General features: G+C 43.6%; 3 protein-coding genes, 1 non-coding gene and 1 pseudogene across 4 annotated transcripts; 2 read left to right on the top strand and 3 right to left on the bottom strand.

Annotated features, from left to right (window-relative positions):
- Positions 1 to 966: 966 nt before the first annotated feature.
- LOC129590475 (uncharacterized) lies at positions 967 to 7,595 on the top strand. Its single transcript, XM_055485733.1, has 15 exons — positions 967 to 1,404; positions 1,470 to 1,683; positions 1,867 to 2,171; positions 2,269 to 2,478; positions 2,730 to 2,916; positions 3,072 to 3,203; positions 3,299 to 3,357; positions 3,415 to 3,481; positions 3,679 to 3,875; positions 4,079 to 4,310; positions 4,466 to 4,583; positions 4,672 to 5,206; positions 5,399 to 6,278; positions 6,486 to 6,740; positions 7,239 to 7,595. Exons 1-15 carry the CDS (start codon positions 1,108 to 1,110, stop codon positions 7,457 to 7,459), a joined length of 3,909 nt encoding a protein of 1,302 aa, XP_055341708.1. The 5' UTR covers positions 967 to 1,107; the 3' UTR covers positions 7,460 to 7,595.
- Positions 7,568 to 9,953, bottom strand: LOC129589104 (uncharacterized). The gene is made up of 3 exons (XM_055483639.1): positions 9,908 to 9,953; positions 8,919 to 9,179; positions 7,568 to 8,393 (listed from the first exon to the last, which is right to left on the bottom strand). Exons 1-3 carry the CDS (start codon positions 9,951 to 9,953, stop codon positions 8,011 to 8,013), a joined length of 690 nt encoding a protein of 229 aa, XP_055339614.1. The 3' UTR covers positions 7,568 to 8,010.
- Positions 9,954 to 11,361: 1,408 nt separating this feature from the next.
- On the bottom strand, positions 11,362 to 16,592 carry LOC129589096 (uncharacterized; annotated as a pseudogene).
- A 7,206-nt stretch (positions 16,593 to 23,798) lies between these two features.
- On the top strand, positions 23,799 to 23,871 carry Trnar-ucg (transfer RNA arginine (anticodon UCG)). The gene has a single exon. It is a non-coding gene; the product is annotated as a tRNA-Arg (tRNA).
- Positions 23,872 to 24,220: 349 nt separating this feature from the next.
- Positions 24,221 to 26,453, bottom strand: LOC129587815 (uncharacterized). The gene is made up of 6 exons (XM_055481743.1): positions 26,086 to 26,453; positions 25,497 to 25,866; positions 25,153 to 25,367; positions 24,787 to 24,932; positions 24,546 to 24,617; positions 24,221 to 24,478 (listed from the first exon to the last, which is right to left on the bottom strand). The coding sequence occupies exons 1-6, from the start codon at positions 26,296 to 26,298 to the stop codon at positions 24,463 to 24,465; spliced, it is 1,032 nt and encodes a 343-aa protein (XP_055337718.1). The 5' UTR covers positions 26,299 to 26,453; the 3' UTR covers positions 24,221 to 24,462.
- Positions 26,454 to 26,767: the final 314 nt, after the last annotated feature.

Below are 26,767 nucleotides of genomic sequence, written 5' to 3'. Positions count from 1 at the left end.
TACTGTACATCCTGATGGGGCGGTTATGAGAAGTAGCTTAGAATTTTGTATTTCGTATAATTTCTGTATTTTTTTTACAGTTATGAGAAGTAGCTTAGAATTTCTGGTTTTTGTATGCCATTTTATTTTTGCAACAAAAATGCATTTTTTTGTTGCGATCTTTAACTTTTTGATTTTTTTGTACATCGGTGTTTAATTTTAAAAACCATTGAACAAATCTTGTGGCGTAAGCTATTTCATTTACATGAAAAGCACGACTGCCACGACATCAGTTTACATATAATGACACGACTTTATTCTTGATGAAACTGTCCATCGATATCAAAATCTTTAATGAAATTCAGCAAAAACGTAATTAGCAGAAACCAAAACGTAAAATTATTTTATATAAATAAAAAAGAGAACTGAAGCTTTGATTAAAAGTTTTATATTGCACATTAACTTTTTGTATAGCCGCTACCGATAAGTTCTGCATAGTACTAGTACATTTTTGCAATGTTCCTTCTAATTCTGTAGGTAATTACGATTCGTTGGCTAAGAAACTGCTCATTGGCTGTGGGCGCGGTTCGTTATAGCGTTAGGTCTACGAGGAGCAATTTTCCCGTTAGCCGCGCGTTACCAGACGCCAGTGCCGCCGCACAGAACTATCGAACAGATTCGAACTGTACACTTTAATTTTTTGATTGGCCACGCCCAATTGACCACAGCAGATGAAAACATTTTTTAATCACATCTTCTACAAATATTAAGAATTTTCTGAATTTGGAGCACCGTTATACCCTTACTGTAACAGTAATGTGAACCTGAAAGTGCAATAATCGGGCAGCGGACCTGGTGAGCACTACGTACTGAGTTCGTAAGCCCCCTGTAGGGTAGGTGATAAAGAGCTGTTTCCCTCTGCTTTCTTTGTCTGTCTTGCACTTGCAGTATCACACTCTCTCTTGCTTTTGTGCACACTCCCTCTCTTTTTTCCTGTCTCACATTCTGTACTGTAGTCTGTAACAGTTTGCCTTTTAAACTCTTTCTGGACAGAAATGAACGAATAAAATGACCGTCAATGGTTTTTTTACTATATCATAACATTACGGTAACAATAACGTTGAAAATATGGCCACTAATCGTCGAATTTCGAGTAACGCTTCACCTGGAGCCGACGCGGGTGTTATGGAATACGGCACGTCCATCCTGAATGTCGCCGATGGCGTAAAATTTGACCAGGTTACTAGATCATCGCCCCGTGTGGGACACCACCCGGCGAGTCCCGAGGATAATGATGGTATCGGAAAGCGTCAGTCTAAACAGAGAAAACGGAACAACAGCAGCAAGTCTCCCGTACCAACAGGCAACCGGAAAGTCATCCGCAAGAAATCTGTTGACATCAGCAACAGCAGCAAGAAATCCAGGGTATTGTCTAGTCCCTTAAAACTTGGTTAATCGCTGTCAGTGTCAGCCGGGCAATTTTGTTGCAGGCAAACCTTTCAAAAGCAGAATTGCTCAAATGGCGTCTGTACAAAGATGGGCATTACTTTTATCAATGCCCCTATTGCGGCAAACGTGGAAAGGTTGCGTGGGGATGGAATCGTGATGCCTGCAAGAACCACTTGTTAGGCAAGACAGGAAATAACTATCAATATCCTTGTGCAGCATGGAGTGATGGCTTGGAGAAGGCGGACTACGAAAAGGGTAATAATGCTCGACTTTGCTATATTAGTGAGTTAAAGCTACCAATGTTTTCAAGCCATATCTACGTTATAAGGCTACGCTTCGTCGACAATTTTTTAGATGGTATAACCAACGGTGGTTACCTGCTGGTGTCCGATTAACCAAGGTTATCGTTAATTAATCACCTGATAATTTTGCCTCAAGGTTTTATGCCACAGCGCTTTATGATATTCCAACGATGCGATGACGATGGCATAATGGGCCCTTGGAAGAAGTCACCATGGACTTTGAGAGATTGTGAGCGGGGTGCTGTGCCAGTGTCGGCTACGGAGGACATGCGGCAGCCGACGCGAAAATGGTACAGTGTCGACCCGCGCGTCCCCGGAAACTCGGCGTTTCCGTCTGGCTCGTCGGTCCTGTCTAGCTCTTCAATCCCGTCTAGTTCTGCTGCGACGAAAAAACGCAAGCGTCCGGATACAGTGTCGTCGTTTGTCTCGCAGCTGACACGGGTGGGGTTCTTATATGAGAGCATTGTCTGCGTTAAACTTTTTCCCGCACCGCCCATTAAAAACTTGAATTTTACTGGATGTGTTTGTTTTTTGGTAGTCGGTCGCAAATAGCGAAGAGAAGAGATCTACCAGTAAATATTCGCTGCGTAGTAAGAAAAACATCGACTCACATTTGGACGATACTTCATTCAAACGCCCTTCCCCCGTGGCGCACAGCCCTGTGAAACGACGTCTGCGAATCAAGCCGGTCGATTCAGACACCACAACGCCCGTCACGGGCCTCGTAGATGCAGATGATAACGGGCAGGTTAGTGCTGTTGAGCGTTATCTTGTAAAGTATTCTATGTAAAAGAGCTGAATTTATAAGCTGATTACTAGTTGTCCAAACAAATATGAATCCCAAAATTCCGTAACGATTTTCTATGATCCGTCCTGTTGTTTACGTAGTGCATACTTTTCACCAGAACCGATGTTACATAAAACTACGCATGCCTCTTTCGAACGTAATGTCTGCCCTTGTGCGAAAGATAATCTATGCTGATTAAACTGTAACTGCAGGTGGTGTTACCCTGCTCAGCAAGTGATACAAGTATATCTCTGGACCCTGCTCAAATCTCAGCATTTATCCAGAATTCGCTTTCTCCCGTTGCAACATTTCCTTTTGAGTGTCATCTCAGTAATCTACCGGGATCCGAGTGCGCATCCAGATCGGTCGGATTAGCACAATCAGCTGCTGGGATCGTAGGCAAGTAATTGGCGGTTGTTTCAGGACGAAATATGCAACAAAACAAAAGCTTAGTGTTGCTTGCCAACTTTTTTCCTTTTCTGTTGTATACAAATCGGAAGCACTGAAAGTGCGCTAGTTTGATAAAAAAAATCATTAAAGAACATGTGGCTTAGGTACTACGGCTCGTGGATGTGAACAAGATGAACGGCTGGAGGATGGACACATCATCGAGGACAAACCGGGAAATAAAACTTGGCGTACGGGATCTGCTGTTAGGCAGGGATGCTTTGCGGATGTGTATCTAGGTGAGCACGGTTCTTCTTGACTACTTGGATACACAGTTGGAAATACATTGTCCTTTTGTTAACGACAGCCAATCTGTAATTTCGGTATTTTATAGTTTCCGACATGACAACCGGATCAGTTGCAGATGGAGCGGCGAAATATGTCCTGAAACTGGTACTGGCGATGCAGCAACATTAGATATGACATATTTGCAGGTTTTTGCTGCTTTAGAATCGGGTGGATGATGTATCGCGTAATGAGGAGGCTTTCTACAGGGCAGTTGCGAAACCTGAGTCAAGTAAGCTTTTATCTGCTAGTCATAAGCTGCATCAGCACAATTAAGGGCTTATTGATTAAGGAGTGGCATCGCTTGTATGATAAACGAATATATAGGAAATTAGTTTAAAAGTAATTAGAAACGACCGGTTATCGGCGTCTTGTAATGAATAATGGGATACCAATGGTTGTTCTCACATATCGCGATGGAATTTACAGTTGCTACATTCCGGCGTGAACGCAGCATCAAATCTGTCGGCATCATGGAATACATTTCTAGTGGTGTTGTGGAAGTCCGTGGGAAAAATTTGCGATGGCTTATTTTACCCCGTTTAGACCGGAGCGTTCAGCAGATTTTGGATGAACGTCACGGAATGCTTTCACGGAAATGCGTGATATTGTTGGCCTTACAGCTGGTACGAGAACCCTTAAAACATTCTTTTGCGGTGGTTTTATTTAAGATTGTGTACTTTTGTATTGTATTATACTTTTGTATTGTACGATACACTTTTGTATTGTATTGTATTGCATTGTACATTTGTATTGTACGATTTGTATTGTACACTTTTGTGTTTGCGAAGTTTCTCCTCTGACAACTTTTTTTGCACTATTTTTGCAGTTGGATACGCTGGAATATATCCATAATCAGGGATATGCGCATGCGGATTTGAAGGCCACCAATCTGATGACTGGTCTCAGTCCCGCGGACGCTTTGCAAGTGTATCTGATTGATTTCGGAATGGTCAAACGGTTTATGGACGATAACAAGCACATTTCCTATGCTGAAAAGCCGGATGCTCCACTGGCCGGAACTCTTGAGCTGACCAGTTGTGATGCTCACAAGAGAGCGGGTAAGGGAATGCTATCTCCAGAAGTTAAAATAATTTAGTCGGTACTTGTACAAATGGCCAGCGGCATATAGATGCAGGGACCACTAAACACTTTTTGTGTAAGCTGTAAGTTTAATATTCAAATTTGCCACTACAGTAGGCTGATGTTTTTCTAGTTCCATCTCGGCGAGGTGATATGCAGATACTGGGATTTAATCTGGTCAAATGGCTCACTGGAGCACTGCCATGGTCGCGCTGTGAGGATGCCGCTGTTGTGCACAATTTGAAAATAGGGTATGTGGTGATTTCTTGATGCTGTTGCGATTTTACGGTCTGTACAAGTATGTATACGGATTTGATTTGATGTTACTGGAATTTTCAGGTTTATAGCCAGTCAAGATGACTTCTTCCGTGTGACCTTCCCTACTAGCGCCCCTGTTGAGATTATGAATTTCTTCAGATCCATCCAAAGTTTGAAATACGATGAAGAGCCGAAGTACGCTGAGCTGCGGGGATTTTTTCAAACTGCTGCCCAAGATGCAGATGCCGTTGAAGGAGAACTTTTTTCGACCGCAGCAACTGCATACGGAAGTATGAATTCCTCCGTATCCAACGCCAGTTGCGATAGTGAGGAGCCGGTTCGCGTATCAACTGATACGCCGTTGCTGGAAGACGCAGCCACCCGCATCGACCATGAGCCACATCACACCGGAGTTTTTGATGATCAGATATTGGTAGCGGAATATAGAACGGCAGTTTTGCGCTTCTTGAAAACTGGCAAACAATCGCCATATTCGGCATTTTATCAGCGAGTGCCTACAATGTCCCCCGAAGAGATTCTCCAAAAGTTTTCTAGTGAACAACCATCGATTATGACCCGGGAGTTGTTAGAACTCATCTGCAAACCTCGTCTTATAGTACGTGTATGCAGCTAACAAGTTTTTATGTGATATGCTATCAAGTCACCACATCATACGAAATACAGAGTGTATACGAAATAAACAAAGTAGTAGTCGGTGATACCGTTTACAAAAATATTTAATACACTGTGCAAAGCCGTAAGCATATTCCTTCAAAAAAAGTTTTTGAAATGAAAATTTTAATTTCAGGACGACATCGGTAAGCGGAGTGTGGAGAATGAAGGACTGCTGAATGAAGGTCTTCTGAAACAGAAGCTTGACGGATTGAGTAAGGAAAAAACCTGTGTCCAGTGTCAGACGGATATAGAGCCGAGCCATGATACCGTCGACAGGCGGGATCTGGAACAGAAGATTGCGGCTTGCGAAGAGCAGATTGAAACTCTGCGCAAAGAGAGTGGCGAGTTCCGAACCGCCCGCGATCATGCTCAAGAGCAACTGGAGGAAGCCAAACGCGACCGGCTCAAAGTGGACGCGGAATCCCAGCACCGTATAACGCTACTGGAGCAGGAACTGGCCTCCAAAACCAGCAAGCAACAGCAGACGTCTGGTGAAGCCGCTTCCCTACGGGCGCTCTGTTCAGTGCACGATGAGCAGCTCCGAAAAGCCAGCCAAGAGCGAGACCAGTCCGCGGCGGAAGTTACTCGCCTCTCCAAGTTGCTCCAGACTACCAAACAAGAGAGGGACCAGATGACTGACGCCATGCAGAAGTTGCAGAGTCAGGTTGACGAACTGCGGAGTGAACGCGAGATGGACCGTCGTCGAACACAGGAGCTGGAGCAAAAGGGAAGCCGAACCACTCAGTCGTTCCCGTCTCCCATGTGGAAGTTTTATCAAAAGAAAACCTTTGTGCGTTGGGCCAATGAGCAGCTGAAGAAGGTGCAACTGTGTGTGAATGATCTAGAGAAGGACTTTAGTGACGGGCACCGCCTTATTGCTCTACTGAAAGTCATTAGCGGCCGCTCTTTACCACAACACACAGAAAAGGCTGTGATACGCTCCAAAAAATTGGCGAATATCAGACTAGCCCTGGCATTTCTCGAGGAGGAAGGCGTGGATCTCGGAGTTATTGGTACGGTAAAACAGGGTGTTAATAGACGTAATTGTCTCGTCGTTTTAACACTTTCTTATATGGTGTTGGCGGGAAAAGTGTTCGTCAACAGTAACTTATATGAAATTGCCAGTTATCCATCATAAGATTCTCGAGCAGTTTCCGACAATCTAGCATCGACTGACAGTGTTACGCTACATTGACAATTGACTGCTGTATTTTGTGTAGATTGTAGTGACATCCTTGACGGGAGACCAGATCAAATTTTAGTATTAATGTGGAATTTGATATCGCATTATTCCCTGTCCAAGCCGAACTGGGAAGGCGATGCGGATAGTGAAGGGCAGGAGAAGAAACGTACGCCCAAACAGCGTCTCCTTACGTGGATTAACAAAAAAGTGCCGAATTTGTCGATTAGTAATTTCAGTTCCGACTGGGCGGACGGCATGGTGTTTGACGCGCTAGTCAACGCCATGAAAGCAGGTACGAGTACTTTGACATTCCCTTTGACCTTGTTGTATGTACTTATTTGCATGATATATTTTTTGTACTGCTATTGTCCGGCAGTCCAGTAGGTAGGCACCTTTTTACTGGTTATGGTGGTTTTTCGTTTGGTGCGGTGACCGGGTATACAAGAGTGGCCACTGGCCAGCTAGCCCGCATATGGACGACCGGGAGTGGTCATCTGTGTACTTACAGTGGTCATCTGTGTAAATAACAAAGCTACTAAACAGCGGCAGCTTTTACTGAACAGAGAAACAACTGCATCAAGGCAGGTTTAATTCACTGTTTTCTTTCACCCACCGGTTGTTGAAAAAAATTCACTGTTTTAAGTGGAGACGGCCGATTGTTATTTCCGATACGCCATCCTGTAGCTTACGTGTTACTGTATCAATGGTAATTTTTTCAAAAATCGTTACGGAGTACCCCAAGCACGCCATTTCGCCTTAATACTCGCTTTAACTGCCTTGTCTTTGTTAGATCTCTGCGAGGACTGGCAGAACTGGGCGCCGTCTGATGCAGAACACAGTGCAACTGTGGCAATGACCCTGGCGGAGAAATGGTTTGGTGTGCCACAGCTGCTCAGCCCGGAGGACATGATCAACCCCCACACTGACGATCAGAGCATGATGACGTATCTGGCGCAGTTCCCCAACGCTGAACAGCGAGCACCGGAAATGAATATAAGCATAGTTCAATAGCTGATTACAGTTCACATTGTAGCAGTGCTTCGATTGAGTGGTCTCTGAACGTATACAATGGCCGCGTGGCCTAATGGTTAAGGTTAAAATTCATTTTGCTAATGGTTAAAATTTATTTCAGAGAAAATTAAACAAATTTGACGGAGACATATATTTTTTATCTATATTATACCATTATTTTGACACACGCTTGTAGAGTATGTGCAGTACTTCTATTGACATACAGTCAACATGCGATTATGAGATAGCACTACTTCGCAGCCCCATATTATTTAATTTTTTGTAACTACAAGTCTGTTGGCCGCGTGGCCTAATGGTTAAGGCGATAATTTGACCCGGTGTTTGACTTGTTTTGAATTCGTATTGAGTCCAGTAGTAAAAAGACCATAAACGGGACTCAGTGGTCAGTGGGCGGCTGATGGTTGGCCGAATATTGGAAAGGCTAGTATTTTGTCCGGTGCCGCCGTTGTTTCCTGGTGACTGATGATTACCTGATCCGGTAGACACTACCGGATTGAGCGGTCGGGTCAGAGGGAATGCAGAATACCGTGTCACCGAAACTGATTGGCTGTCGCTGGTCCTCCTGTGGGCACAATCCCGGTACTGGGCCGAATGAAGATTGGCGGCAAAGAGTGCCGGGAAACCATAACAGTTTGTGGGCACAGTGGTAGCGGTCTGGTGGTCCCAGGCGACGGGAAATGGTTAACTGCCGGCGCAACGTTTTGAACTACACTGGACTGCACCGATATGATGATCGGCGGTGGTACTGATGGGCGTGGTGCTGCCTTAATCAGCGGCTGTGGTTGAGGTTGCGCGTCCAGCCGTTCCAGTGAGCGTATCACCTCATTGGTAATACTGTCGTGTAGCTTGGTCTGGCCTGGTCCCCATCGAACTTCCACGATTTGCAGCCAGAACAAAACATCCACAAGCCTATCTGTAAAACCGTGACGATGAAAAAGGAACACGGGATGCGCTTCTTGTCGAGAAGTTAAGGAAACTATTTGCAGTTTCCACAGTGAAACGAGAAAAGGCCTGATCGGAATAAGCCGAAAAAGGATGCTACCATCGCGTGGGCGCTCCACTTCGACAAACGGCTGAATCGCAACTCTTCCGCCGACTGGATCAGGGATGCTTTGCCCAATGAAGACAACGATCCGGGATTTGGCCGTTTTAAACATGCACACATTTGTTCGTGTAGCCACTAGGGAATTTCGACGACGTAAATCTGCAGGTAGGTCATCAAATGGGGATGGATCTAAGCGCGTCTATGACAAGAAATTATGTTTTTACCGTTCTATATATTTAAATTAATACCAAAATACTGGATTATTTGGTGCAAATCTAACTTACCACTTGGTCTTGGTGCTGTCGTTTTATTCATATAGCTCTTCTGCATCTGCATGCCATTGGCCGCGTTGCTTATATTTAAACATTTTCGAACACGTTCATCCTCACTTACGCAAGATTTCATTGTCTTTCCACTCCATACCACGTGCAGCTGATTCTGGATCAAGCAGGCTGGCCTGCCGTTTTCTAGCGCTTTCACACTTCTCGCTGTCTTCCTCAGCCGCCGCCTCAACTGGGCGCTTAAGGGACCCGAATGCCGGCTGGACAGTTTCCACCGAATCCTTATTCGACACAGGAATAATATTCTTTGCCACAATTGCTGCGCCATCTTCATCGCCAATAGTCCAGAGGATGCGCAGAGTCAAAACGCGGACTTACATCGAGCATCTGCGACTTACATCGAAACGAGAAATAGGCGTTTCAAGTCCCAATTGGCTGGGCTTCGATGTAAGTCGCTTTTTGCTCGATGTCTGTCGGTGGGCGTCGACGAAAACCGTTACGAACATGGGCGTACCTTGTAACGGGTCTAAGCGACGCCCAGGTACTTACAAACTTCGTGTTTCCGCGATTTTTATTGGTGGGTCAACATTCTGAGTTAGATCGAGGCTGCCCACCGCCAATAGCAAAATTCCAAACCACGTGGTACTGCTGCAATACTTCAAGTTTTAATTGAACCACTGTTTTCGGTTTTTTGAATAAAAGTTTTGTTAGTCTATCCTAAAAGTTGAGTTTCGGCTTTAAATTAGGATCTCCTGAATTTGTCTTTCTTATCGGGATAACTGCTGGTGGTAACCGGCCATGAGCGGACAGGTTCAGATCGAAGCTGCAGGCACGAGCAGTAGCTTAGTGCCTTCCGTGTTAATCCCATCAGCACCAACGGTTTACCTGCGCAGGGTTCCTGCTTTCCGCTGGCAAGCCAGCTGATACTGAAGCTAACGAAACTACCAGTAGTTTACAAGCGGCCATCCGTTCCACAGTGGCTAAGCAGTACGCTGTAAACAATGCGTATCGGAAGCCTAAAGGGAAGAAACGGCCTAATGCTGATGACGACCAGAGTAAAGACAGGCCATCCCGCAGGCCACAGCCACCCAACGAAGATACGCTCAAGAAGCTGCGAAACGTTGTGGAGGTTAATCCCTACAGCCATAGCGTGAAGGACAGCCACGACGCTTGGTGCGAGGTTGTGCTGCTCAGTCGCGAGCGGATAAGAAACGACGCGGGGGACTTACTGGTGGATGCAAGTCCCGTTCTTTTCAAAGAGATTCAGAGCCTGAAAGCTTTGGTTCGTCGGAATTCAACAAAATTTAACGAACGTCATGTGCGAATCACCGGCACTGAGGAGGAATGGGAAGAATGGGACAAACTGATGGAGCAGATAAAAGAGTATTCTGAATGTGTGCCATTGTCTACTCGGGATCCCGAAAGCAGCCAGGGAAGCCGGCCTACAGGCGCGAATCCGCGCTACTCAATTGGGTATGAAAAGTGGAACAACCAAAGAGTCCTGGGACGCTGCGGACGAAGACCAAGCTCGAGAAGATTTGGAGTTTGATATGGGATTGACGGATCATCCCGATGATTTGGCCGGGAATCTTCGCTTTGACGGTAAAAGTAAGTTCAAATTTATCTTCTCGCTAAGAAATGTGAATTCGTTTTTGGATTTTGTACGCAGAAAGTAAATTAATTATCTCCTGACATATTGGTTCTTGTTTGAAAGATCTTAAAAAAATTTATTACCTAAATATTTTGCAGTTGACGAGTTAGCAGATTTCAACGAAGATGGTACGGTTGCGGTTTTACGGCTAGCCGCAAGAATGGGGTACCCCATAGCGGAACCAGAGGAGAAACAGTTGTTGCAGTAGATGGACAGGCACAATTTCCCGAAAAGCAAACACCGGCAACCCATGACGCACGGCTACCCGGAGAACGGTCAAGCGTATTGAACCTGCATCCCTGCAAGTGAGGACGAGCCCTCTGCTGCTGGTAGTGATGTCACTAAGAAAGTCGCAAACAGCAACTTCGTTGCGAAAAAAACTGTCTGCCAGACGAAGCTGCAGCAGCAAGAAAGACTCATCAAAAGAAATTGTCAGAAAAATTGCGTCAAGAGCGAATAGTAACCAGTCGTCAACAAATCGTACAGACATTTACAAGCTTGAATAAAACTGTGGCTCGGATGGAACATGGTGACTCCGAAGAGCGCCGGTTTGAGCGCGAAGAGCGTACAAAGGACAGGGAAGCCGAACGGGAATCGCGACAAGAAGACCGCGCTCTTCAATGGAAGTTGGCGCAACAAGAGGCGGAAATCAAGGAAAAAGACCGCCTGGAGCGCATCAAGAAAGAAGAAGAAGACAGACTCGAACGCAAAGAAAGTCGAGATCAACAGTTTCAACTACAGAAGCTTGAAATTGAGGGCCGCAACAAACAGCAGGAAAGAATGTTAGATATGATGGAGAAGTTTGTCAGCAAAAATTAATTATTTTTGCAGTGCTTTTACCTGCATTTACGATTTGATACTGGCTACCCAGTTGTTGTAGGGAAGCCTACACCTTTTATTAAATTTAAAAGCGCAAGTATGTTTCTAAAGACGGCGGCTGAAGGCCAAACTTTTGAAAAACAAGTTCAAAGCCGTACATGCAAGTCAAGCAGTTTGCTAGAACTGCTGAGACCAAATATGCTTTTGCAGATTGCTGCCAAAACAGTTTCTGATTTTCGCGGTAATTTCCAAATGCAAACTGCGTGCATATACGCTGAAAACCTAATTCCACGATCAATCGGCATTTTGACATGACGAGGTTGAAGGCAATCTCCGCTTCGCTTATATTGCCGCCTTTGTATGGGCTCTGGACCTCAGCACTTATACTGTACCCTTTGTCCCCAAAAAATACAGTAATCTTTTCCCCAAATAAGATTCCGCAAACGTAATCGGTGTCGTAATTTTGATGCACCGAGCATGTACATATCGTGCCGCCGTCCTTCGCAAGGGCCATACATATTTACAATTAAGCCATCCGGAGCAACTAAGCTCTGAAATTTGATATCATGTCCGCGGTAATGTCCAGAATAATACTCTCTGCAGTCTTCCTGGGCGACAAATCGCACGTGCAGTTCCGTCCACAAATGCCCAACAGTTATCTAAATAATAACACAAAATCTGGCTAGCCAGATGAGCAGGCATCCCTGCTTACCATTTATAGAAAATGGTTACCGTATCTTCCGCCCGACGCCCGATGAACAGCTGCTGCATATGCCGCGATGTTATCAGCGCCCAGCCAAGGTTGTCCAAGAGATCGCAACAAATGGCCGTGTTTATCATAAAGAAAATTTATGGTTGCATTAAATATCCTCGATAACTGAGTTGCTTCTCTTCCAAGTAAATCGGCGCAGTCACGCCAGCGATTTGGGTAAGCAAGGCGACGCAGAACCACAGCAAGTGCAAATTCTCCAGATACTTGGCACCGGTTATCACAGCTTATTGTGTCCGGAATTTGAAGACACTGAGACAGGCGTTGAAAATCTTCGTAGGATTTTATTCGGAAAAGTGGCGCAGACGATCGCGCGGCATAGTTTTCAAGTCTAGTTCATGCCGTACATAAAATTTCTCAAGCTCCCGATCCAATTCATCCGCAAAATAAAGAGCGGAAGCATAAACCATAGAACGCACCGCGCTCTTCTTAAATTTCTTCCGCTTTTTTATAACAACTTTGCTGCTACGAAACTGCCTCCTGGCTACCCAGGGAAACATCCTGACGGCTACCCGTTCGAGACAAAATCAACAAAACTTCTGTTTTAGTTCGGTTTCTGCTGAAAAAATGTGATAATTTCAATAGACGTGAATAAATTTGCGCTCTTTGATATTAAGTAGGGTGGCAGTTACGTTCGTTCTGCCGTAAATAGTTTCTTGTGATTTGGTAAATGCTATCAAAACGAATTTATCTTGTTGTAACAAAACAATTTTAAAAAAGCTATTACTTTAATTCTGTAAAAAAAAACGCGACGGACAAGTAGATCAAAACAAAAGAGATAAACGAATGAGACACATGTTGGTTACAACAGAAAATTCCGATGTTTCTGTCGACATCATGACAACCTCAGAATATCAAAACCCACAGTCGGCTACCCGACGGCGCAGGCTACCCTGCGGATGCTACTTTGGTTACGCATAGTGCGCACGGCTTCGTCCCATTCTTCGGCTTTCCGCAGATCTTCGCGGGCACGCTCCGTTTCTACCCGATTGTCCTCGCGTTGCCAGCGGGCATCCATGGCAGCGTCTTCAGCAGCACGAGTCAGCTGCAAGTTGATATCTTCCTGACGGCGGCGGAGATCACGAGCAGCGCGCTCTTCGTCACGACCACGACGGCAAGCGTCGTCTTCGACAGCGCGGGCTTCGCGGATACGACGCTGCTCGGCATTTTCATGTGAAGGAACTCCTGAAGCCGCGCGAGCGATCACCATCCCGACGAGTAGGACGCCGACGCAACCGTCCGAAGCGCGGCGTATTTTCATCGTTTACGGCTGGCAACCCATCGCGCTGCATGTTGTTGTCTAATAATAGTAAGCAGATTCGATGAGTATCATTTTTAATATGTGGTTAATTGTTTTCTTACTCTGTTCAGCGAATTGAGCGTTCCTGCTGGGTAGCCAGCACCAGCTGTGTTGCCAGCTCTTTCGGGTGCGTGGGCGCTTTCGTCAGGTTCTAGAAGGTACACAATTCGCCAAAACTATTTTGCCATTGTGTTAGAAGTGCTCTCACCGTTCAGCTCTTCTCCGCCGTTGCGGCCTGCTGGATAGCCAGCATTTCCAGCTGGGTTGCCAGCAAAAATATTCGCGGAAATATGCAGCCCATCTACAAAAAACTTTCTCATTTGTAGCCAGTGCTGCAGTACAGTACTTAGTAGCAGACTCACCGTTTACTGATTTGACGGCAGTTTCAGCTGGATTCCCAGCGATCTTCTGGATAGCCAGAACATGGCCAAGCGCTGCAAATTTATTTGTTTCACTTTACACAAGTACTGAATAAATATACCAAAACAACAGAAGGTGTATTTACCTGTCTCGATTTTCTTCAGTCCTTCCAGCAGTTCTTGCTGAACTCCCTCCTCTGGCGCTAACACGCTAAAGCTGGATGAGCGAGACAGATCGGCCATGCTGGAAGCGCGGCTCAGCATTAAGGGTCGAGGAGCAGTTTATGTTTTTCAACCATATTTACGTTAGGGCAACTTATCTTTATTGAGTTCCAGGCGACAAATTAGTCACTGAGCTAGTCTAATGTCATAAGCTGACAATTCAAAACAGCAGAGATGAAATGTTTCAAATTCTGAACCACGGGGAACTATTTAGTATTTACGTTGTCACTTTGAGTTGAACACGTGCTCTTGCATGTAAGTATGTGCAGCCGTTTGCGCATGCAGTCCGGCTTAACACAGATAGACTTACACACAAGCCGTGCAAAAGGGCGCGGTTTTGCCTACTTTGTATGTAAGTGCACGCTGAGATTCCTTGTAAGTAAGTCCCCGAAGCGCCTGTGCGCATCTGGTCTAGTATTCCAGGCCCATAAACGACATGAACGACGGATGCTTTGCCACATAAATGTCATTCACCGGGGAACAAGCATGTCTGACTGCAATTTACCGGTGCGGTTTTCCCGGAGGATGCAAAACCAGCAGTGACTGCAGAGTCCGATCCGCATTTTCCATGCGGTTGTGCACCGTGTCTCGCATCACCAGACGGAGAAGTAGGCAAGTGCTGCTCATTGTCTGTGCGAATGAACTCAGGGATTCCGCCTTCGGATTTTTCAGGCTTTCCTGTTCCAGTGATGACCGTTTTTGGCGCTTCCTCCTTCGAAAATTTATCATTTATTATTCAGAAAGAAACATAAAAATCAAAAACTACAAATAATGAATGAGTTGCATTTTAGGTCAACACTCCAAAGATATGCACAAACGAAAACCATTTTAAAATGTAAAACAAATTAAAATGTAAGCCAAATTACACGAACTTAAATGATGAAAATTTAGAAATCTGCATAATAATTGTACAGCGGATAGTACTTGAATTTCCGGCAGAATGTAAAAATCTATCGCTTCAATGGCACGTTGCCATAAGGCAGCGCGTTCTTGCCACGTTTCCCCTGGCTTGGGAACAGTCCTTTTACAGGCCCAGCAAGTAATTCGGTAATGTTTATTCTCATTATCTGCGTTGGCCAGATCCCCCGCAGCGAGTGCCCGCAACAACTGCATCAACTGGTTCCACACTGATTGTGGGCACTGCATCAGTCGCAGGCACATAACCCATTCGTTAGACCTTGAATGTACCTTTAAGAAATAGAATGGAGTTTATCACAACTACTAAGCAAGCGCTGACATTACTGATAGACTATAATATTTGAGCAGACCGATAGCATCCTTATCATTCGTTTGCCATTCAGAAAGGACGCTCTGATCGTGGCAATCAACTATCGACTGCGCTGAGGATTCATGGATACAGGTAGCTGTCCGCAGTGACGCTATCTCATTGGGTAACGCTGCCCCAGTTCCTGGTTTGCATGAGGTTGGAAAGGTAAGCAAGCTTCGGCCAGGATGCGATTAGCAACAGCGCGACCATGGCTGATGAACAGATCCCGATCCCGCTGCTTGCTATTATTCTGAATGTCTGCTTGATAAGCCATGAAGAATGTCATTTGTCCGCTTGTCATTGTCCGATAAAAGAAAATCTGTAAATACTGGAACAATAGACAGATTTCTCAAACCGCATTCCTATGTACTGTATGCACTGTTATAAGTACCTCTGCATGAGTAATAACTGACGGAAATACAAACCAGCAAAACCAGTACAATGATACAACCTGCTGCTGTTTCGCACCTCGTGCGGCAACTGTTTAGAGAATGCCTCACTTTCTGGCTTTCGCCGGACCGCTTCCAGAATTCCGCGGCCTGTCAGCGTACGCTGCGGTGGGTCGAGAATATCGGCTTCCTGCACCAATTTTGACACATCATAAACCTCGAACACGTTATGAAAACCAGGCGCCACCATAGCGATGAATCGGCTCGGATTGTGACCCCTAAAGGATTTGAAGCCCGTCAGGCCGACGCTTGTATCATCACTCCAGTCGTCATCCAGTGGTTGAAAACATTCGACGGTGATTTCCGGTCGAACAGAACGTCGCCAATCAATTTCCACTATGCCTAGACAAAACAATTAGCACGCATTGTCGCACAACAGCAATACAGCCATACGGAGAGCCGACCTGACTTTCAAATACTGCAACTCACCTATTTCCAAGCCTTGAATTTCTTCCCGCATCTTGACGTTGTGATGGTCATCGGGCATACTTTGCTGGATTATTCGCTTCAGTCGTTGAGTAACGTCAGTCGCTTTAGTCGGCGGAGCTGGGGAAACGGCTTGCTCTGGTACAGTGGATGGAAGCGGTGGTGGATGCTATTCTTCCGAGCCATTACCAAAATCCATTGATTTATCTAGCGATAGTATATGGAAAGACCAAGACAAGCTGAAGGCGAACCGTTCACAAATGCAAATATTACCCACGTCAATCTCAGCAACTCTCAACATTTTAGGATGTCTTGTGGTTTGCTGGTTTGGTGAACAAAAGCAAACTGAACGTTTTAAATTGTTTTTAGCATAAAAAAGGTTCTATAACTACGAAACGAAACACACAACGAAAACGGAAACAATGCATAACGAAACACGGGAACAATGCATTCCAACTTGAGAAAACCTTTAACAAAAGACAAAATTACTTAAATCAAACAAATCCTGCCAATGCCAGTTGGACTAATTCTACCATATGCTGTATCAAACGTTTACCGGTCAGCACGATGAAACATGAAAATTAAAGCCGGAATGAAAGAAGACTTGCCACCCGGGAACAGTGTCATGCCAGGGTGTGTGCCTTGCTTTCATCATCACGGCTAGCATACACACTCTGTCAAGCTGGCGTGCTGTTTGCAGTGTCTAGTGAAGAACTCTATTTCCGCTGCATGTTTCAAAGACCTATTTCGCTTAAAAATTTAAAATGTTTTGTAAATTGTAAGTATGAGGTTTTCAGAAAACTCACAATATTTATGGATGAAGAAGATGTTGTAGCAGATAGGCTTATCGCGTGTGATCAGGCTAACCCTAAACCTCGGCATTGGAAGACAAATGGCATGCCGGCGGCAAGGAAAGAGCCACTTAAGAATCCACACCTTCCCAGAAAGCACCAGAAAGATGGCGCGGTCATGTCCAAGAAGGAGGGCAAGGAAGAGAAAATGCAAGCTGACAACGCGATCGAGACCGCCAGCGGCAATCCATCATTGCCGAATTCCCGGCTGTATAGCACATGGTAGCCCGACTTTCTGCGGATCGCGGTTGCGGTGCGACAAGTCCAGACTGAACATGGGCGCGAAAAAGCACGGCAAACCCTGAGGAATCTCGTGGACAAATCAGTGACTATTGGTCAGTTAGCCACAATGTTCCACGATCTAGTTTCACTTCCGGAATACGAAGATTGGCTATCCAAAATCAGGCGGCTCGAGTGCAATGGCCCTTTACGTGCACTGAAAAAGTACGACTCTGTCGCTATGGATGAAACCGGCACGACGTTGTCCCGGTTTCTTGATCGACACTGTGTCCCCTATGCTGTAGTTAGATTTTGGATTCTTGAACCCAAACGGCTTATTTGCCTGCAGCAGTGTTTAGCAGCTGGTAAGTGATAATAATTGCATACGGATGTCGATTGTCTGAATTATTTTTGTAATCTTGTCCTGTTAATCGCGCGTAGTCGTTTTGCGTCAGGTGTTCGCAGATTTGAACAATCTGAAGATCTAGTTGATTTACTGATGCTTATTGCAGCGCTGAAGAACAACGTGTTCCTGCACAATGTAACTTTACCGCTGCGGTGTCTGGGGAATAAAGGCGGCAATACCCTGCACCGTCTAACGCGGGATGGACAAAAAATTGCTCAATGGCCGGCGGTTATCGAGATGACTTGGGCCGTCAACGGCATTCAAGATTATCATTTCGTAAGTAAGTGTCAATACGTGACTGTTCGCGTATAAGCATAAACACTTTCAGAAACCCAAAATGCACTTACTGTATGTGTTAGAGAGACAAAACAAATGTGTTATCAGAATAAAGAAACTAAACACTATCAGTTATCGAGCATATACGAACATACAAATTATTGTACAACAGTGCCATACGACTTTCTGTTTTACAGATTGAAGACTACAGATTACAGATTGAAGGCAGTAAAAGATTTATATGCCTATCGACCGGAAATTGCATTCGATGACCTCCAGTATGGGCTAACTGTGGACTCAATAACCATTGGATACGTTTATTCAACTCCTCCGCATGCAAAAGTCCGACGAGCTAAGCCAAATACAGCAGATCCCCCAGGGAAGAGCGGTGCGTCCGGAACGGGCGTCAACAAAGCCCGCAGTTTCTATTAGTGGACGGTACCGGCGGGTGATCCAGGACCATGATTAGCGCAACAGGCTACCTTCTTGCTCATCGAACATCGGGCACCGCCATTCTCCACATAAGAACGTTCGCACAATTACCACAGAAACGCACCTGTAAATCTATGGATTTACAAGATCCAAAATTTAAAAAAAATCGAGTTGTTCTGCGTAAACCTGTGTAAAACAAAAATGTGCCACATGCGCTGACATCAGAAAACCCAGTTATAATATAGAGTAAAGGTTATGTTTCTCGGTTACTGTATTTGCAATTACCATGAGTTGGATAGGATCAGTCTTTTCGATTTTTAGATCGCTATGTGCAGCGACATCCCTATTCAGTATCAGAATGCAATCCGACAGCTCATTCGGGATGAGGGCCTGCATACTCGCGTGCAAATTCATTTCACGAAATCGCGAACAGAACATGGTAGCGGCGCAGGCGAAACTTGTCAGCATTATATAGATGTACTTGTTCCAGCAACGAGACCAGCAGCTGGACGAAACGGAAACGATGGCATACCGGTACGTAGCCGAAATTTCCCATTAGTCAACAATGGCCAAAATAGATGACCCTCAAGAGAAGTAAATCGTAAAAGCGGTCATTTTAAAAATTAAGCATTCATAGTAATACATGATTTCTGATTGTTCCAATTATTTTATAGCGTACGGCAGAACAAATTTGACCGAGACATGTTTTTTATCTGTATTATATCATTATCGAGCAGCTCGAGTGCGGATCTAACTTTCTGTTAGCGAAGAATAATACATCCGGGTTGACCTTTCTGTGTGAAATACCGCGTGACCTTTCGTTTTCCCCATCATGGGGGAAAACAGTAATAGTTCTATTCTTGCATGCGAAATCCCACTGTTGGATTTTTCTCAATCGATAGCCAAAATTAACCGATTCGTTACGAATTTTCTGACATGTAAGAAGTTAGCTGGAATTTAATGCCCTGACAACTGATGGCCGTGCCGTTCTGGAGTTGACCGAATCCCTGCAGCAAATGCACAAAACCGCACTGTTGGAAATCGAATCTCTCCAACATCATCCTGTTCCTTCGAAACCGACCTACGCCACAGTTACTTCCCATTCCGCATCGCCGAATCCTAAGAGTATGCCCAACAAGAATGTGCTTGTGCTAAAACCAAAGGATTCCTCCTTGGCTACTCAGTCGCGCAAAACACCACAGGAAATGACAGATTTTTGCAAGACGCTATCTGCTACGATTCCAACCGGAGCCAGCGGCGCAAATGTCACTAAAGTCCGTCCGGGATTTGGTAAGTCAGTCGTTATCGAGTTTGGAACTGCTGGTGACGCAACTAACGGTGAAGCTTTATTCAAAAAATACAGTGATGAGCTTGGGGTTAATGTCGAAAAGCCAAAAGCTCGTAAACAGCGTATGATCGTACGTAGGATACCAGTTGCAATGCCTGAAGAAGACTTCATTTCCGAGTTAAAACTGAGAAATTTATCCGCTGATACCGAAGTAAAAATAGTGAAAAAGCTTACCAGCAACCGCCCTAACCCGTTGACCTATGCTGCTGTAATTGATGTAGATATCAAAACACGTGATGCTCTAGCTGCAAAGAAATCCGTATTACTAGGCTGGTATTCTTGTCCAGTAACTGATCACTTTTATGTGCCACAGTGTAAAAAATGTTGTGAATTTTATCATGTAGCTTCGAAGTGCGTGAAAGATGCAGTGTGTGGATACTGTGCGAAACAACACCTCTCAACTGACTGCCCTGAAAACGACCCATCTTTTAAATACGAGTGCGTAAATTGCAAAACGGCTGGTAAACTGAATAATAATAATCCGCATGCGGCTTTCGCTTTTGAATACTGCAGTGTTTACCAAAATATATACAAGTCGAGGATGTTTTATAACAGCTCAGTAAAAAACGTGCAGGTTTACCGCAAAAATTACTGAGTTTTGAATTTAAAGGTCATATTTCTTCTAATCCAGCTGATTCCAATGATAATTGCCTAAACGATAATTTCATGGTAATTGACAAAGTTGGTTCAGTGAATTTGGCGAAGTGCAAACTTCCAGCAAGAAGCAATATCCGCAATCTTAAAACAATTAAGATCCGCTGCTGTAACGTGAACAGTGTGAGAAATAAAAGTTGTCAGGTTAAACTTTTTTGTGCTGATGCGGATATAACCGGTCTAACTGAAACTTGGGACAATGAAGCTATTACGGATAACAAGTTTGCGGATTTACGCTCTTTCAATGTCTTTCGTAAACGGCGAGAATACGGATATGGTGGAGGGGTAGCAGTCATTGTTCGTAAAAACATGAAAAGTTTTAGGCGTATTGAATATGAGCTTGCGTGTGTCGAAGCGATATTCGTCGAAATTCCAACCATTGACAGGATTATTGTGTGTGTTTATTTATCTCCATCTAAAGTGCAGTCCTCGTTACCAGTTTTCGTTACTCATCTTGAATCTGTCATCCCATTAACAGTAATGTCTAAGCTAATAATAATAGGTGATTTTAACTTGCCTGAAATAGAGTGGAACAGTTGTAAAGGAAACTCTGGGACTGGGGAAGAATTAATTTTTGCAATGAAGGAATTTGGGTTAAGGCAAATTGTTGATTTCCCTACTCGTCTGAAAAATTGTCTAGACCTCTGCATTTTATCACCTAAAAATTTGGTAATGGGCATCCAACCAATCAGCCCTCCCTCAGTTAAAAACGATCATTTAGCCTTCGAACTTATGTTATCTATTAAGCGCAAAAAATCACCTATCTTCAGCCCGCCGAGTTGGAAAATTGCTGCGGACAAAGTATCTGCTTTTGTCAATGATTTGGGATCTGTTAATTGGAATGAGCAGTTTCGAAATGCTGATACGAATAAACGTGTAGAAATATTTGAATCTTTGTTTTTGTCCATTGCAAAGCGATATTTTGTTTACGGTCAAGCGAAACGTAAGGGTACTATCATTTATCCAAGTAACGTAAAAAGAGCTATCAGAAGAAGGAATACTGCTTTTGAAAAATATCGAAATTCAGTAAAAAATAATAATTCTATTCTCGCTCAAAATTATAAAATTCACTGGAAAAATCTGTGTAAGCATGCGGAGAAGTTAATACGTAATTTTGAAAACTATCAGGTTACCGAAGCCGCAACTGCAGCCCGTAACAACCCGCGAAAATTTTGGCATTATGTTAAGTCAGCGGATGACCGAATTGGAATTCCTCCACTGAAAATGGATGACGGTTCAGTTCTTTCAAAAGATTCCGAAAAAGCAACCGCTTTGAACCAGATGTTTGCAAATTCTCTAGGCCCATGTGATCGTCACTGTCGTAGCTCTGATATCGATATCTGTGCAAGTAATGTAGCTGAACCTTTTAATATTACTGAAGAAATGATTTTCTATCACATTGCTAACTGCTCGCCTTCGTCGTCTAGCGGTCCGTTTGCAATAACGAATAAACTTTTAAAATTATGTGCTAATGTAGTTGTAAAGCCTCTAAAATTAATTTTTACTGCAGCGGTCAATGAAGGTTGCTATCCGGCATGCTGGAAATTGTCGTACATATCTCCTATTCCCAAAAGTTCTAAAGATCAGACATGCCCTCTCAATTACCGGCCAATTTCTCTGTTGAACCCTGTTTCCAAAATCTTTGAACGTTGTATTGACGAATACATTCGTGATTATTTAAAAACTCATCAAAAATTAACTGATCACCAATTTGGTTACAGGGAGAAGCGGTCATGCGAACTACAGATCTCTTGGTTCGTAAAGTCTACAACAGATTTCATTGAAAATGGCGTAGAAGTTCATGCTTTATTTCTGGACTGTTCAAAAGCATTTGACAAATGTGATCATCAGGTTATTGTGGAAGCTTTGATTAAAGTGGGAATTAATAGTCAGGTAGTACACTTGGTGTCTGATTACCTGAAAGGCAGGAAGCAGTGTGTAATGGTTAATGGTTGTGTATCGGAAGTTATTAATGTTACTAGCGGTGTGCCGCAAGGGTCAGTTGTTGGGCCGTGTTTCTTCCTTTGTGTATTAAATTTTTTACCCTCTGCGCTGCTCAACAACAGCGAGCTGCTTATTTTCGCCGATGATATAGCTCTTTACCGACCAGTTTCAACAAGAGCTGATGAAATTGCGTTACAGTCTGATCTTACTGCGGTAGAAAGTTGGGCTAAAAACCATAAACTTCTATTTAATGTTCTGAAATCGTACCATATTTCCTTTTCGAAAAAACGGGTGCCGATCGTTGACTCACGGTATTATCTTAATGGTAATGCGATCGAGAAAAGCGACTGTGTTAAATATTTAGGTATACTTTTTGACCGCAGTTTGAAATTCAAAGACAATACCGACATTTTGGTAACTAAACTGCGTAAAAAAATACGCTGGATTAATATTGCGTTCAGGAAAGCTGATTCTGCCGCTCGAATTCAGTTGTTCAAGTCTTTGGTGTTCACGGCGTTTGATTATTGCTGCCCTTTTATTGCGCCTGTTAATAAAACTTGCCGGGAAAAATTAGAACGTTGTTTATCTCGTTTCCTTGATTCACTTTATCTTGGTAATACCAGTCTTAAAGGGCGGTTGCTGGAGCTAAACTGGGACTGTTTTGAATTACGTAGGTTGAAACATAGCCTTGTCTTAATTTATAAACTTGTGTTCAACCGTATCCCACTTGGTGAACGGTTCTTTTTACTGTATGAGCAAACTGCTGTCGCTGTGTCCTCTGTTTCAGGTAATACACGGTCAGCGTTGCGGCTATGTGGACACCCGTTCCCCATTGTGGCGGCACCAACAACTTTATGTGGAAAAACTCTACCGCCCTCCCCGGACTCCCTCTCGAGTCGCCTGGCGCTATTATGGAATGAAATTGCTCTAGACAAGAAAAGTTATACCACGCTCAACGTGTTCACGACTGCGCTCGATACCGTCAACTGGAGCCAGCTGACCTTTGTTAAACGTTTTTGTAACACCAAGTTACTCAAGGAATGAACCGGCATGATTACAGTAGATAGTGTCAGTAGGCTATTTAATGTGGTTGCGATTTAGTTGAAAAAGTACAGAAAGGCGATTACGTGCGCAAGTGTCCTTGCTTTCCTTTTTTCCCACGATTTCTTTTGAAAATCTTTCTGAGTACTTAAAAATTTAACTACACGTGGGTTTTGGTTTTATGCATCGACCCCAGCGCGATCGTCTCCCTTCCATTTTGTTTTCCACCATAGCGTCAACTTATAGCAAGTTCGCAACCAACATAAAAATGTTTACTTCCGCTTGTATGCATCTAATGTTACTGCTGCTAACTGTTTTGGCTGATGTTGTTGACTGTGACTACACGCTTCAATGTTTTTATTATTTTGTTGTTAGACTTCTGCTGTCTGTAGCCTAGAGGGAGCAACTGCTCCGTGCAAAGGACAATAAACATTAATTATTTTGATGACACAGGCTTGTAGAGTATGTGCAGTACTTCTATGGACGTAAGGACAGTCAACATGCGATTATGGGATAGCACTACTTCGCAGCCTCATATTTTTGTAACTACAAGTCTGTTGGCCGCGTGGCCTAATGGTTAAGGCGTCTGACTTCGAATCAGAAGTATGTGGGTTCAATTCCCATCGTGGTCGATTTTTTTATGTACCAAAAAGTGATACTACATGTCGAATGTTCGATTCGAACAAATACACTTATTTTTTTTATTGATTGTTGTTAACTTGTTAAGTAAGTTAACTTGTTATGGTTGTTAACTTGTTTGACACCGGTATAGTATACCTTATTTTGGGTTCGACGTTTGAATAGGTAAATGTTCCATGGTTCGGTCACATGAATAATTAAACTTCTGTGGTTGTAGTCCAATAACTGCTACTGTCTTTCTACGTAGCTGTATCGGATCACAGAGGAGTTTTAGCATTAGTTTACGAGATCCCGTAAGTACGTACGTTCCTTATTGTAGCACTGCATCAACAGATGTAGCAAGTACCGCAATGTTAGAAACTTTTCTTTCCAAAACCTCAAGTAAGCACGTATAACAACAACCCAACCAAAGATAATCCAACAATGCAGCCGGTGCGACAATATCCGCACTTCCAGCATCTGCCCGATTTCGATTAAAAAATAAAAACGAAAAATGGAATTCGAACATTAATTTACAAGTTAGAAAGACCAAGGATTGTCTCTGTCGCCGACTCGCCATGTCGTAGGAAAAGGGCATAACGATCTTAAAAATGGTGGGCACTAGAAAGTCAAGCATAAAATTAATTTAAAAACTAAACCGCTTTTATAAATCGCTCATGAAAGCTACCGTTTGCGACCCTTTCCTCTAAATCTTATTCCACGAAGTCCAGGTTTCCGACTCAAGGATGCATTTCCATTCCTATTCCAAAAAAAAGGGCTAAGCAAGCACAAAAAAATTCTGACTTGTAGCTGTATAATACAATAAGTACACGTGCTACAGTAGTAAGTACTACCGTAGTAGTTATCAGATTTAAGGGCCAGATACTGTATAATTGCACATTTTTAACGGAAGTTATACGTTTATGTACCTCATTCCTTTACCGTCACTACTTCTGGTATCGGCATTTTCCAATACCGACTTTTCGGCTATTGTATTCAGTCCATGTCCGTCGGTTCTGCACTCTGCAGTGCCTTTAGGATTCAGTATCGTTTCACGTCGCCGTACAATAACTTCCTGTCAGAAAAGATCATCATAAAATTTTTACAACAAATATCCCGATTAAAAAGGGATTTACAGAATTGCCCACCCAACAATTTCATAACTACATACTCATACGGTTGAAAACCAAAACTTAATTGTTTTTTAGAAGGTATTAAACACAAATTCACTTTTTAGGATGCGTTAACGGGTAGCGGCCAACTATTGTAGATGTTTCAACAGCTTTGGTACTTACTGTTATCTGAAAGTACTGGAAACAATCAGGTTGCAAAAGCTGATCTGCCGAGCGGTTCCCGTTGGCCACCTCGACCATCAATACATCTTTTTTAACAGCATTGGCAGCTCGTTGCATCGTATCCAGCACCGACAGTCCGCCATCTCTCAGCCCGGGGATAACGATGTATACGGCATAAAGCGAATGTGTCTTGGATGGACCGTATTCATATAAAACTGTAATTGTACAAGAATTAATAGGTGCTAGCCTGTTGAATGTTGATGTCTACATTAGCTGTTACGCAGCAGTCAAACAAACAGAAAACTGTTAAGCCGCTAGAGTAGATGTTACGATGACCAACATACCAAAATCACTAGCGAACCTCAGTCCGGATTGAATAACGTACAGCTTACTACGGAAATGAAAGTATGCTGCAAAAAAGTATGGAAACAAAGGATCCAGCGCAGTGAAAATGCGCATGAGATGTTGCCGCAAGATTTTCTGCTGATTTCGATAATCCCACACTTCCAAAACTCCGCACGCATAACATAGAAAATACGCTTCGTAAAGGTTCAGGCTGGCAACGGGACTGGTTTGAGAAGGCGGTGGAAACGGGTCCGTCTGGGATGAATACGTGATTTCAGAATCATTCTGGATCGGCTTTTTTTTGACGCAGTTGTTGTTGTCCGCGTGCGACTGTTGTGCACCACCGCTAACAAAATTGCCGAAAAACCCCTAAAGTACCGTTATCACCTTAATTATCTACACCTGTCACCTGATTATTTAGCGCACACAGCAAATTTAGAAATACACTGTTGGAATATTACGTAAGCGCATAATGATGTAGTATTACTAGTATCGTAGTAATTAAAAAATTTAAGTTGTTTAAGTTTTGTGAGAGCGATAGACACAACGAAACCACACGCCTATTCTGCAAGTGAAACCGTAATTTACCCGTTTAAATCGGAGGAATGCGCACTGCGCCTCGTCAAAGAGAAGAACCTGCCGATCCACAAGCAATCCCTTCATACATAAGCCGTCACTCGGCAATGGAAAAGGTATATGGTCGAATCTGTGGTCCAGCGTTCCGCGACTCGCCAGAGTAACATTACGGCGACCATCTTTTACAGTGGGTAGACGATACTGCGCTTTACTGGCATTCGACATATCTTTAAATGCCTCAGATGTTGACTACAGCGGATGACAACTCGATTATAGCCAGCAAGAAATTTTAAACATTATTTGCAAGAAAAACTAAGTTTTCGATGCGCTCACGAAGCAATTTTGGCGAAGTACAGAGTCACTAGTTACGAAGTCGTTAATTCTGCAGCTTATAAACGCACGGTTTAGCTGAACTGCTGCAGCAACCACCCTATAGCGTTCGCGCTAAGGGCAAAGTAAAATTCCGCGATGACGTATGAATTGCGAATTTCAACTTCCGATTCGTTTTTAACAAGTACTCGTACATACTAAAGTAGTGCGTGTTATGAGATGGTTATACACCGAAACATACAGTTCAAAATGCAAGTGATTGGTAATATTGATGCCCCTAATAATAAACACTAAATAAAAATAATAAAAAAATATATATATATATAAATAATCTGGTCACCCATAAGCACCTTCTGAAACTAAT

Source organism: Paramacrobiotus metropolitanus, unplaced genomic scaffold, assembly GCF_019649055.1.
Source record: "Paramacrobiotus metropolitanus isolate TYO unplaced genomic scaffold, Prichtersi_v1.0 Parri_scaffold0000002, whole genome shotgun sequence".
Classification (NCBI taxonomy): Eukaryota; Metazoa; Tardigrada; class Eutardigrada; order Parachela; family Macrobiotidae; genus Paramacrobiotus; species Paramacrobiotus metropolitanus.
The sequence above is the reverse complement of the archived record's forward strand: the minus strand, read 5'-3'. Positions and strand labels throughout refer to the sequence as shown.